This window comes from Mobula birostris, chromosome 2, assembly GCF_030028105.1.
Source record: "Mobula birostris isolate sMobBir1 chromosome 2, sMobBir1.hap1, whole genome shotgun sequence".
Classification (NCBI taxonomy): Eukaryota; Metazoa; Chordata; class Chondrichthyes; order Myliobatiformes; family Myliobatidae; genus Mobula; species Mobula birostris.
Window position 1 is genome coordinate 246,665,343 of NC_092371.1, and position 12,424 is coordinate 246,677,766.

Genomic DNA, 12,424 nt, shown 5'->3' on the forward strand with positions numbered 1-12,424 from the left:
GAGATTGCTGGCAATGGAATAAAAGGCCCCAATTTGGACCACAGGAGCAGAATTAGGCCATTTGGCCAATTGAGTCTGCTCCATCATGACTGATTTATTACCCTCTCAACCCCATATCCTTTGAAGCCCTGACTAATCAAGAACTACCCCCCCCCCAAATAAACCAGTCCCTCTCTCACAACTCAGGAAAATGTAAGAAGCTGTATCAAAACATTCACAACTTCAGTGTCATATCTGACTCTAAACTTAACATCTAAGCACACATCTACAACATCAGCACAATAAGACCATAAGACGGAGGGGCAGAATTAAGCCATTCGGCCCATTGAGTTAGCTCTGCCATTCTATCACAGCTGATTTATTAGCCCTCTCTATCCTATTTTCCTGTCTTTACCCTGTAACCTGTGATTCCCTGAATAATCTAGAACCCTCTCCCCAGCCCGCAGTTAAACAAGTCCTTCTCTCACAACTCCATCCCGGAAAAATGTAGGCAGTTGTACCAGAACATTCACAACTTCAGTATCATGTCTGATTCTAAACTTAACATCTAAGCACACATCCACAACATCAACACCACAGGACAGTGAAAGAGACCATTCAGCCCACTGAGTCTGCTCTCACTCCATCCTGGTTGATTTATTTTCACACTCAACCTCATTCTCTTCACTTCTCCCCGAAACCTTTGACACCCTTATTATTCAAGAACCTACCAACCTCCATATTCAATATACTCTATGACTTGGCCTCCACAGCCATCTGTGGCAATGAATTCCATAAATTCTTCCTCATCTATGTTTTAAAAGGACGTCCTTGTATCTTGAGGCTGTGCTCTCTGGTCCTAGACTCCCCCACTATAGGAAACATCCTCTCCATATCCAATCTATCTAGGCCTTTTAACATTTGATAGGTTTCAATGAGATTGCACTCCCTCCCCCAATTCTTCTAAACTCCAATGAGTACAGGCCCAAGGCCATCAAAGCCTCTTCATAAGTCAATCCTTTGATACCCAAGATCATTGTTGTGAACCTGCTCTGGACCCGCTCCAATGCCAGACATCTTTTTGACAGCTCCAAGGAAGCCTTGTTTTTTGCTTCCACACTGCTAGATTATAAGCATCCCAACTCTGAAATGATTACAAATATCAACACATACTTGGCGACTGGCTATTTACCATACAGTTTCAAATTATTTGGACCCAGCAATCAGAGAAAGTCCTTCAGGCCAAAGGCTTCTGATCAATACCACCACTAATGAGATACACGGTATCGGCATTTGTTTTTGCAAATCTATAACAAAAGTAGAGATTAAACTTTAGCAGCGCCTGGAAGAGTGTTGTTTGTGAACAGGTACTCACCTCAAGCGAGCCAGAACAATTTGTAGAAATGTAAGTGCTGCACTTAGTTCGACTTCCCTGCAGGCACGGCACAGCAGATCAAACCCTCCGTTCAACAGCTTCTCCTCTGAAAGGTGCAGAAAGGAACTGGTCTCAAATACCTCCTGCACTGATTCCATATACGTCAATAACAATGGCCAAAGGGTCGCTTTCCGGGTGTGGTCCGTGGTCTTCAGGTAGAATTCCTTGGCTACATTCTCAAAATTGGCCGACAGCTTTGTGGCAAGGAAGCTGACGTCGACATTCTTCTCTTCGTACATCAGAAGAAATGCAAAGTAACCCTTCCAAATCAAGCATTGCTGGGCAGTGGAGAGCAGACTGGGCTTTAAAAGGTCAAGAAGGTCGGACACGCGGCTCACAACATCCTCCAGACCGGCCACTTCCGCGAGGACTAGGAAAAGGCTAAGGAAGTTCTGAAGGCCCAGCTCCTTGAGTTCTTGCATTTTTCGTTGATGAAACTTGGAATAAATCCTGTAAAATTAATAGTTGGTTAGCTTGATTCAGCAGAAACTCAAAAAGATTTCAATTGACTATAATGTAATAGGCTTACAAGATCATTTGATCGTGGTTGATTCATTATCTCTCGCGAACCCATTCTCCTGCCTTCTCCCCATAACCTTTGACACTTACTAATCAAGAACCATCAACCTCCATTTTAAATATACCCAATAATTTGGCCTCCACAGCCATCTGTGGTAATCAATTCCACACATTCACAGGACTCTCTCTGAAGAATTCCTCTGAATCTTGGTTCTAAACAGATGTCCTTCTATTCTGAGGCTGTGCCATCTCATCCTAGTCTCTCCCATTACTGGAAATATCCTCTCCATGTCCACTCTCTATTTAGGCTTTGCAATATTCGATAGGTTTCAATGAGATCCTCTCTCATTCTTCAACTGTGTGGCTAAACACAGCACCAATGTCATCTTCAAGTTTGTCGATGACAACACCATCTGTGAGCCAGTCCTTATCGGAGGATCAGAAGTGGAGAGGATCAACAACTTTAAACTCCTCAGTGTTATTATTTCAGAGAACCTGTCCTGGGCCCAGTACACAAGTGCAATTATGCAGATAGTACGGCAACACTTCTACTTCCTTAGGAGTTTGCGAAGATTCGCCATATCTAAAACTTTAACAAAATTCTATAGATGTATAAAGGAAAGTATATTGACTAGCTGCATCACCAGGTTCAGGAACAGTTATTACCCCTCAATCATCAGACTCTTGAACCAAAGGGGAAAACTTAACTTTACTCACTCCTTCATTGAAATGTTCCCACAACCTATGCACTCACTTTCAAGGAAATTTCATCTCACCTTCTTGATATTTATTGCTTAATTACTTATTATTATTATTTATTTATTTTTCTACTTGCATAGCGTGATGTCTTTTGCACACTGGTGTGGTATGGCCCAAGTTGGTGCGGTCTTTCCTTGATTCTGTTGTGGTTATTATTCTATTATGGATTTATTGAGTATGCCTGCAAGGAAATGAATCTCAGGATTTTATTTGGTGACACATATGTACTTTGATAATAAAATTTACTTTGTACTTTGAAAACTTCAGTGCGTACAGGCCCAGAGCCATCAAACACTCCCCACACATTAACACTTTCAATTCTTGTGAAACTCCTCTGGACCCTCTTGCACCTGATAGAAACTTACTAGAAAAGCATTAAAATATTCACTAAACCAAAATCTGCAGAAAAAACTGTGAATTAATTTTATTTTACTGAGGAAAACTCAAAAATGAAATGAATGCCACGTTCTAGAAATTAATGACAACACACACAAAATACTGGAAGAACAGCAGCTCAGGCAGGATCTATGGAAATAAAGATAGTCAACATTTCAGGCTGAGACCCTTCATCAGGGCTGGAAAGGAAGAGGGAAGAAGGAAGAATACGATGTTGGGGGGAGGGGGAAGAGTACAACCTGGATCACACGGTTAGAGCTAGGTAGCCTCCAGCCTGATGGCATGAACATTGATTTCTCCTTCTGGTATTTTCTCCTCTTCTTTTTTCTCTTTTCCCTTCCCCCTTCCCTCTTTTATTCCCCACTCTGGCTTCCTCACCTGCCCATCACTGCTCCCTGGTGTCCCTCCTCCTTCCCCTTCACCCATGGTCCACTCTCCTCGCCCATCAGATTCCTTCTTCTCCAGCCCTCTACATTCCGCGCCCTGCCCCCTCGAACCTGGCTTCACCTATCACCTTCTAGCTATTCTCCTTCCCTTCTGCCTGCCCACCTTTTCATACTGGTGTCTTCCCTCTTCCTTCCCTTCTAGTCCTGGTGAATGGTCTCACCAGAAACATTGACTGTTCAGTTCGATAGATGCTGCCTGCCCTGCTGAGTTCCTCCAGCATTTTGTGTGTGTTGCTCTGAATTTCCAACAGCCACAGAATCTCGTGTTTATTACACTTCAAAGACAATTTTTCTTCAGATAAGTGAGAGTTTAGTTTAACAACATATAACTAAATATTGGGAAAGAGAATATTTTTACTTATTTACACCATTTATTCCAAGGGGACTAGAGTGTTTATTTATTGACACGCAGTGTGGAACAGGCCTTTGAGCCATGCCACCCAGCGCCCCGAGCCACATCACAGGACAATTTACAATGACCAATTAACTTACCAACCGGTGCATCTTAGAATTGTGGGAGGAAACTGAAGCCCCCAAAGGAAACCCACACAGTCATTTCGACAACGTAAATTCCTTACAGAATTGAACCTGGGTTCCCGTACTGTAAAGTGTTGTGCTACCGTGCCAAGGATATATCGCTGAGACTTTATAAGGCATTGGTCAGACCATACTTGGATTATTATGAGCAATTTTCCGCCCCCTATCTAAGAAGGGATGTGCTGGTATTGGAGAGGGTCCAGAGGAAATTTATGACCATGGCTCTGTGCTTGTATTTGCTGGAGTTTAGAAGAATGAAGGGGAATCTCATTGAAACCAATCCAGTATTGAAAGGCCTAGATAGTGTGGATATGGAGAGAATCTTTCGATATAAGGAGAGTCTAGGACCAGAAGGTACAGTCTCAGAACAGAAGGATGCCTCTTTAAAACAGAGATGAGGAGGAAATTCCTTAGCCAGAGAGTAGTGAATATGTGGAGTTCATTGACAGACAGCTGTGCAGTCCAGGTCATTGGGTGTATTTAAAGCAGAGGTTGATAGGTTCTTGATTAGTAAGGGTGTCAAAGATTACAGGGAGAAGGCAGGAGAATGGGGTTGAGAGGGATAATAAGTCAGCCTTGATAAAATAGCAGAGCAGACTCAATGGACCACATGGTCTAATTCAGCTCCTATATCTTACGGTCTTATTTTTAATTACCTTCCTTTTAGCTGTTTCCATGGGTGTGTTCCACTTGCTTCCTGTCCTTTTGTCATTTGCAGGGCTAAAATTCTGAGGAAAAGCTGAAAGCTATTCTGTGACTCGTACAAGTTGGAGCTTTGGTCACCGCTGCAGCAGGTCCTCGTCATTTCGAGCATTGCGAAAGGCGATTTGGTCACACTGGCCAGCCCTTGAAGGCCAAGCCACGGAATATTGAAGGGGCTATTCTGTAACAACAAACAGACATATGCCCTGTAGTCAGCAGTAATCCAGGCATCCACAAAATAATCCATAAAAGTAACAGGAAATAAATCAATCAATCTCAGGGTAGGATTTGGTGACATATATGTACTTTAATAATAAATTTATTTTGAACATAGTCTTGCAATCTACAGTATTTCAAATATGTACATTTTCCTTCTGGATATTCCCTTATTTAAATTTTATTCCTAACGAGGGAAAATCACTTACCAGACTTAGACACACAAAATTCTGGACTGAATAATCAGCAGGATTGATGAAGGGTCTTGGCCCAAAACATCGACTGTTAATTCCACTCCATAGATGCTACCTGATCTGCTGAGTTCCTCCAGCATTTTGTGTGTGTTGCTCTGAATTTCCAGCCTCTGCAGAATCTCTTGCGCAGTCATCTCTTAGTAGTCATTTCATTAACCAGCTTGGGCAAATTGTACCCAGCAGACAATTCAGGACATCAAACTCAACAAAACTGGATTAAAAATAGGCTCAAGAGATTCTGCAGATGCTGGAAATCCAGAGCAACACACATAAAATGCTGGAGGAACTCAGCAGATCAGGCAGCATCTATGAAGAGGAAAAAAGAGCTGACTGTTCAGGCCGTTATCCTTTATCAGGCCCTGGTGAAGGTCCAAGTGCAAATGAGGGATCTCGGCCCAAAGTGTTGGCTCAATATTCCTCATCATAGATGCTGCCTGACCTGCTGAGTTCCTCCAGCATTCCGTGTGTGTTACTCCAGATTTCCAGCATCTGCAGAACCTCTTGTGTTTTTAACTTAGCAAACTAATCTTTTAAAAAGCTTGCAATTGAAATTTTTCTGAGCATGTAAAATTTTCTAGGGATTTTTAATCATGTGAATAAAGGACAAACGACTCAAAACAGAAAACTGTAGTTCTTTAAATCTGTACCTTAAAAAGTTATTAGAATTACATTATTCCATAACACAATAAGACATAGGACCAGAATTCGGCCATTCAGCCCATCACTTCTGCTCTGTCATTCAAATTCATGCCATTTATAAACCAGAAGGGACAGCCTCAAAATAGAGGGGCGTTCATTTAGAACAGTGATGAAGGGGAACTCCTTTAGCCAGAGGCCGATGAATATGTGGAATTCATTGCCACGGACGGCTGTTGCGTATATTTAAAGTGAAAGTTGATCAGTTCGTGATTGATAAGGGTGTCAAATGTTATGGGAAGAAGTCAGGAGAAAGGGGTTGAGAGAGATAATAAATCAGTCACGATAAAATGGTGTTGCAGACTCGATGGGACAGGTGATCTAATCTGCTGCTATGTCTAATGGGTCACTTCCCATTCTTTTGGACTCCAAAGAGTTGTGGCTCAAGATGAGAGGCCCAACCTCATTAATCTTTTGACATTAGACAAGTCCCTCTTCTGGAAGCTAAGCAGATGACCCACACTTATGCTCCCTCCAAAACAGATGTATCTTTCCTTAAATAATGAAGTGACCAGGCTTCTGATTACTTCATGTAGCTCTAATTTATGTTTGTTAAACGGCTACTCTCACCCACAGTGTTAGTCTGGCCTCTCCCCACAATGTTCCCACCACCGAAGTCAGGTGTTAAACAAATATTATTCTATTTCATTCTATTTCACTATGCTACTTGTCCCAAGAGATTATATCACTCTTATCAACCAACCTAGAGCTTTTAGAACTTCTAATTGTGCAAACATTGTACTTACCAGGAATTTACTGTAGTATTCCCACAATATAGTAACTGTATTGAGATTGGTACACCACAGGTCACAAAGTATCAGGCAACATTGAAGGTGCATCCGTAAATGTTCTTCCAAAATGCCACTCTAAAGAGATCCATACAAAATATTGGATGAAACAATAATTAGAATCGTCATTTGGAATAACCAAGGCTTTTGTTAAAGAACTCAGATGCACGACTGGAGGACATCATTGAGTGCAGCACCATTACTTTCTTACTATTCAAAATGGCTTCCCCACTGCATCATCCACTGTCAGAAGGTAATCTGTTTCATGGTGCACAGGGACTATTTAATGGAAGTGCTTAATTTTAAATTTTATTTAGAGATAGTGTTGCGGTTAGCACGATACTATTACAGCTTAGGGCATTGGAGTTCAAAGTTACATTCTGGTGTCAACTGTAAGGAGTTTGTACATTCTCCCCATGACCGCATGGGTTTCCTGTGAGTGCCCCGGTTTCCTTTCAGTCCAAAGTCATACCAGTTAGTAGGTTAATTGGTCATTGTAAATTGTCCTCTGATAAGGATAGAGTTAAATAGGTGGGTTGCTGGGTCATGTAGCTCATTCAGCTGGAAGGGACTGTTCCACACTCTATCTATTAATCAATTATCAAATAAATAGATAGACGATGGATTAATGGATGGATGGATGGAGAAGTGGATAAATCGATACAGTGCATTCTGGTTAATTGGGCCATCCATTAATCGGGGCAGCTGTTTATTTCAGACAATTCTTAAAGAACAAAAATTAATCAAGAAAATAGCTGGGATTCCCTTTGGTTATCTGCGACATAATGCCACATAATAGAGCCAGGAGGCTGTTGCTGAACAGCTTCAAACTAGTGTCAAACGTGAGCACTTGTGCAGCCATTAGTCACTACACTGCTCACAGTGAATAGTTTTCAAACCGCACCAGTTCCATGTGCTTGTGGTCAAAAAGCAGTGATCTTTGTCACTGATATTTGGCAAGAAATAAGCAGTAAGACAATTCAGAACCGTTTTGCTCACCATGGTTTCAAGCATTGAGGCTTCGGAATGCTAGAAACAGCCCGGGGTGAAAATGAAAAGATTTCACAACTTCAATCAGTTAGGCACTACAAAGCATTTGAACTTACCGACAATCATCTTGAATATGACAGTAAAGATGAAGATTTGGTGGATGCAATCATTGATAGCACCGCATGAAGACAGTCCATTAACTGTACTATGTGCCTGTGCTGATTTTGTTCATTTAGAGTCAATCAAAAGAATATGGCACAAAGCGGAGAGGCAGAGCTAAGTAGTTATGGCGCCCAACAGCGACTCTTTGTTTGCATCTTCGAAAACAGTCCTATTTCCATCTTTAATATCTCTATTTTTCCCTTTCAGGGTTCTTATGAAGACCCTGACCTGGAGTTACACGCCAACTATGGTTGTTTGCGGGAATGGGACCCACTCTCAAGGTTCCACAATCGGCCGCTATTCGGCATGCCAAAGTCTCAGGTCTCGAATAACTGGAGACATTGGGGGAGCCGGAACATCTGCTGTGTGCCTGGGGACCAGGGATCCTTGTGATCTCCAGGCACAGAGCTCGAAAAAAGCGACGTAACGGATTTTTAACATCGTAAACCAGTGAGTTGTTTGTTATCTCTCCCACTTGTTGGAAAATGGTATGGAGTCACCTCTTTCTCCCTTATTCGGAGAGAGAGAGAGCCTGAAGCATGTCAAATTATCGGGTAAACAATGTAGTCTTTGGGGTAACTGCACCACTGTAGTCTGTTTCTTTGCTATTGCTTTGCTCACGCTTGAGTGCTGGTAGCGGGTGCACTTTATTTTTGCCAGTGGGGGATTGTTGCTCGCTGCCGCTTACGCGCGAAAGGGACAGGAGCTGGGGGAGGGGGACTTTGGGGTTCTAACGTTTAACTGTCGTTCATTCTTTGGGGCACTCCTCTGTTTTCGTAGATGGTTGCGAAGGAAAAGCATTTCAGGATGTACAGTGGCATGCAAAAGTTTGGGCACCCCGGTCAAAATTTCTGTTACTGTGAATAGTTAAGTGAGTAGAAGATGAACTGATCTCCAAAAGTCATAAAGTTAAAGATGAAACATTCTTTTCAACACTTTAAGCAAGTTTAGTGCATTATTTTTGTTTTGTACTATTTTAGACTGAAAAAAAGGAAAAGAGCACCATGCAAAAGTTTGGACACCCCAAGAGATCTGAGCTCTCAGATATCTTTTACCAAGGTCTCAGACCTTAATTAACCCGTTAGGGCTATGGCTTGTTCACAGTCATCATTAGGAAAGGCCAGGTGATGCAAATTTCAAAGCTTTATAAATACCCTGACTCCTCAAACCTTGTCCCAACAATCAGCAGCCATGGGCTCCTCATTTCTGAAAATTAAAATATGTGATGCCCACAAGGCAGGAGAAGGCTGCAAGAAGATAGCAAAGTGTTTTCAGGTAGCCGTTTTCCCAGTTCGTAATGTAATTAAGAAATGGCAGTTAACAGGAACAGTGGAGGTCAAGTTGAGGTCTGGAAGACCAAGAAAACTTTCCGAGAGAACTGCTCGTAGGCTTGCTAGAAAGGCACATCAAAACCCCTGTTTGACTGTAAAAGACCTTCAGGAAGACTTAGCAGACTCTGGAGTGGTGGTGCACTGTTCTACTGTGAAGAGTCATCAGAAGAAAACCTTTCTTGCGTCCTCACCACAGAATTCAGCGTCAGAACTTTGCAAAGGCATATCTAAACAAGCCTGATGCATTTTGGAAATAAGACCTGTGGACCGATGAAGTTAAAATAGAACTTTTTGGCTGCAATGAGCAAAGGTATGTTTGGAGAAAAAAGGGTGCAGAATTTCATGAAAAGAACACCTCGCCAACTGTTAAGCACGGGGGTGAATCCATCATGCTTTGAGCTTGTGTTGTAGCCAGTGGCACAAGGAACATTTCACTGGTAGAGGGAAGAATGAATTCAATTAAATACCAGCAAATTCCGGAAGCAAACATCACACCGTCTGTAAAAAAGCTTAAGATGAAAAGAGCATGGCTTCTACAACAGGATAATGAACCTAAACACACTTCAAAATCCACAGTGGACTATCTGGACTCTCTGACGGTGGTGTCTGAAAAGAGGATGCTGTCCAAGTTGCACGCCATCTTGGACAATGTCTCCCATCCACTACATAATGTACTGGGTGGGCACAGGAGTACATTCAGCCAGAGACTCATTCCACCGAGATGCAATACAGAGCGTCATAGGAAGTCATTCCTGCCTGTGGCCATCAAACTTTACAACTCCTCCCTTGGAGGGTCAGACACCCTGAGCCAATAGGCTGGTCCTGGACTTATTTCATAATTTCCTGGCATAATTTACATATTACTATTAACTATTTATGGTTTTATTACTATTTATTATTTATGGTGCAACTGTAACGAAAACCAATTTCCCCCGGGATCAATAAATTATGACTATGACTCAAGAGGCGCAAGCTGAAGGTTTTGCCATGGCCCTCACCGTCCCCCGACACCGAAAATCTGTGGATAGACCTCAAAAGAGCAGTGCAAGCAAGACGGCCCAAGAATCTCACAGAACTAGAAGCCTTTTGCAAGGAAGAATGGGGGAAAATCCCCCAAACAAGAATTGAAAGACTCTTAGCTGGCTACAGAAAGCATTTACAAGCTGTGATACTTGCCAAAGGGGATGTTACTAAGTACTGACCATGCAGGGTGCCCAAACTCTTGCTTTGGGCCCTTTTCCTTTTTTGTTATTTTGAAACTGTAAAAGATGGAAATAAAAAAGTAATCTTGCTTAAAATACTAAAGAAATGTGACATCTTTAACTTTATGCCTTTTAGAAATCAGGTCATCTTTTACTCGCTTAGCTATTCACAGTAACAGAAATTTTGACCAGGGTGCCCAACCTTTTGCATGTCACTGTATATCGTATACATTTCTCTGACATTAAATGTACATTTGAACCTTTGAACACACACTGGATGAATTAGACAATAAGACCATATGATATAGGAACAGAATTAGGTGATTTTGCCCATCGTGGCTGATCCAATTTTCCTCTTGGCCTCAACCTGCTGCCTTCTCCCTGTATCTCCTCCTGCCCTGACTAATCAAGAACCTATCAACTTTTGCCTTAAATATACAGTATATCACGACTTGGCCTCCACAGCTGCATGTGGTAAAGAATTCTACTGATTCACCACGCTCTGGCTAAAGAAAATCCTCATCTCCATTCTAAAAGGACACCTCTCTATTCTGAGGCTGTATCCTCTGGTGTAAGACTCTCCCACCATAAGAAACATCCACTCTACCAAGGTCTTTAGCCAATTGATAGGTTTCAATGAAGTTGTCCCTCCTTCTTCTGAACTGTAGTGAATACAGACCCAGAGCCATCAAATGCTCTTCATATGACAAACATTTCAATTCTAGAATCATTTTCATGAACTTCCTTTAAACCCTTCCCAGTGTCAGCACACCCTTTCTGAGATACTAGAAAATTGCAAATGTTACTCTGCTATTTAAGAAGGGTGGGAGGCAAAAGAAAGGAAACTATAGACCTGTTAGCCTGACATCGGTGGATGGCAGTTGTTGGAATCGATTGTTAGGGATAAGATTATGGAGTACCTGCAGGCACATGATAAGATAGGCCAAAGCCAGCAAGGTTTCCTGAAAAGAAAATCCTGCTTGACAAACCTACTGCAATTCTTTGAGGAAATTAAAAGCAGGGTAGACAAAAGAGATGCAGTAGATGTGGTGTACTTGGATTTTCAGAAGGTCTTTGACAAGGTGCCGCACATGAGGCTGCTTTGCAAGATAAGAGCCCACGGAATTACAGGGAAGTTACTAGCATGGGTGGAGCATTGGCTGGTCGGCAGAAAACAGAGAGTGGGAATAAAGGGATCCTATTCTGGCTGGCTGCCGGTTACCAGTGGAGTTCCACAGGCATCGGTGTTAGGACCGCGGCTTTTTACGATGTATGTCAATGGTTTGGACTACGGTATTAATGGATTTGTGGATAAAATTGCCCATGATACAAAGATAGATGGAGGAGCAGGTAGTGTTGAGGAAATAGAGAGCCAGCAGAGAGACCTAGATAGTTTAGGGGAATGGGTAAAGAAGTGGCAAATGAAATACAATGTTGGAAAGTGAATGGTCATCATAATAGACCATAATAACTTCCTGCAATCACAACTTTCTTCCCCACTGTCCACATGGTCGAATTTCATTTTATCAGGGGAATTCCAATATTCCCTCTATCTTTTCTCTTCTACATCACTAAATGTGCACTCAGAGGCCCCTTTATTAGGTACACCTACTCATTAATGCAAATATCTAATCAGCCAATCATGTGGCAGAAATTCAATGCATAAAAGCATCCAGACATGGCCAAGAGATTCAGTTGTTCCGAATGGGTTAGAAATGAAATATTAAAGATGGTACCAAAAGTTTCTTCAGATACATAAAGAGTAAAAGAGAGGCAAGAGTAGATATTGGACCGCTGGAAAACAATGCTGGAGAGGATTGACTCGTCAGGGCATGAAGGCAGGAGATTGGGCCTGAGAGGAAAAGTGGATCAGCCATGATGAAATGGCAGAGAAGACTAGATGGGCCAAATAGCCTAATTTTACTCCTATATCTTATGATCTTATATGTGATCTAATTGACTTTGACCATGGAATGATTGTTAGGGCATGGAGGTGAGAATCTTTTCTAGCC

General features: G+C 42.1%; 1 protein-coding gene across 2 annotated transcripts in view; it reads right to left on the reverse strand.

The window, feature by feature from the left end:
* Positions 1–12,424, reverse strand: part of mms22l (MMS22-like, DNA repair protein) — a 246,989-nt gene that overhangs the window by 156,906 nt on the left and 77,659 nt on the right. For both annotated transcript variants that reach the window (XM_072251674.1, XM_072251675.1), the window contains exons 12-14: positions 6,686–6,805; positions 4,728–4,954; positions 1,355–1,864 (exon numbers count right to left, since the gene is read on the reverse strand). In XM_072251674.1, coding sequence (XP_072107775.1) covers positions 1,355–1,864; positions 4,728–4,954; positions 6,686–6,805 — 857 coding nt within the window. The remainder of the gene's footprint in view (positions 1–1,354; positions 1,865–4,727; positions 4,955–6,685; positions 6,806–12,424) is intronic.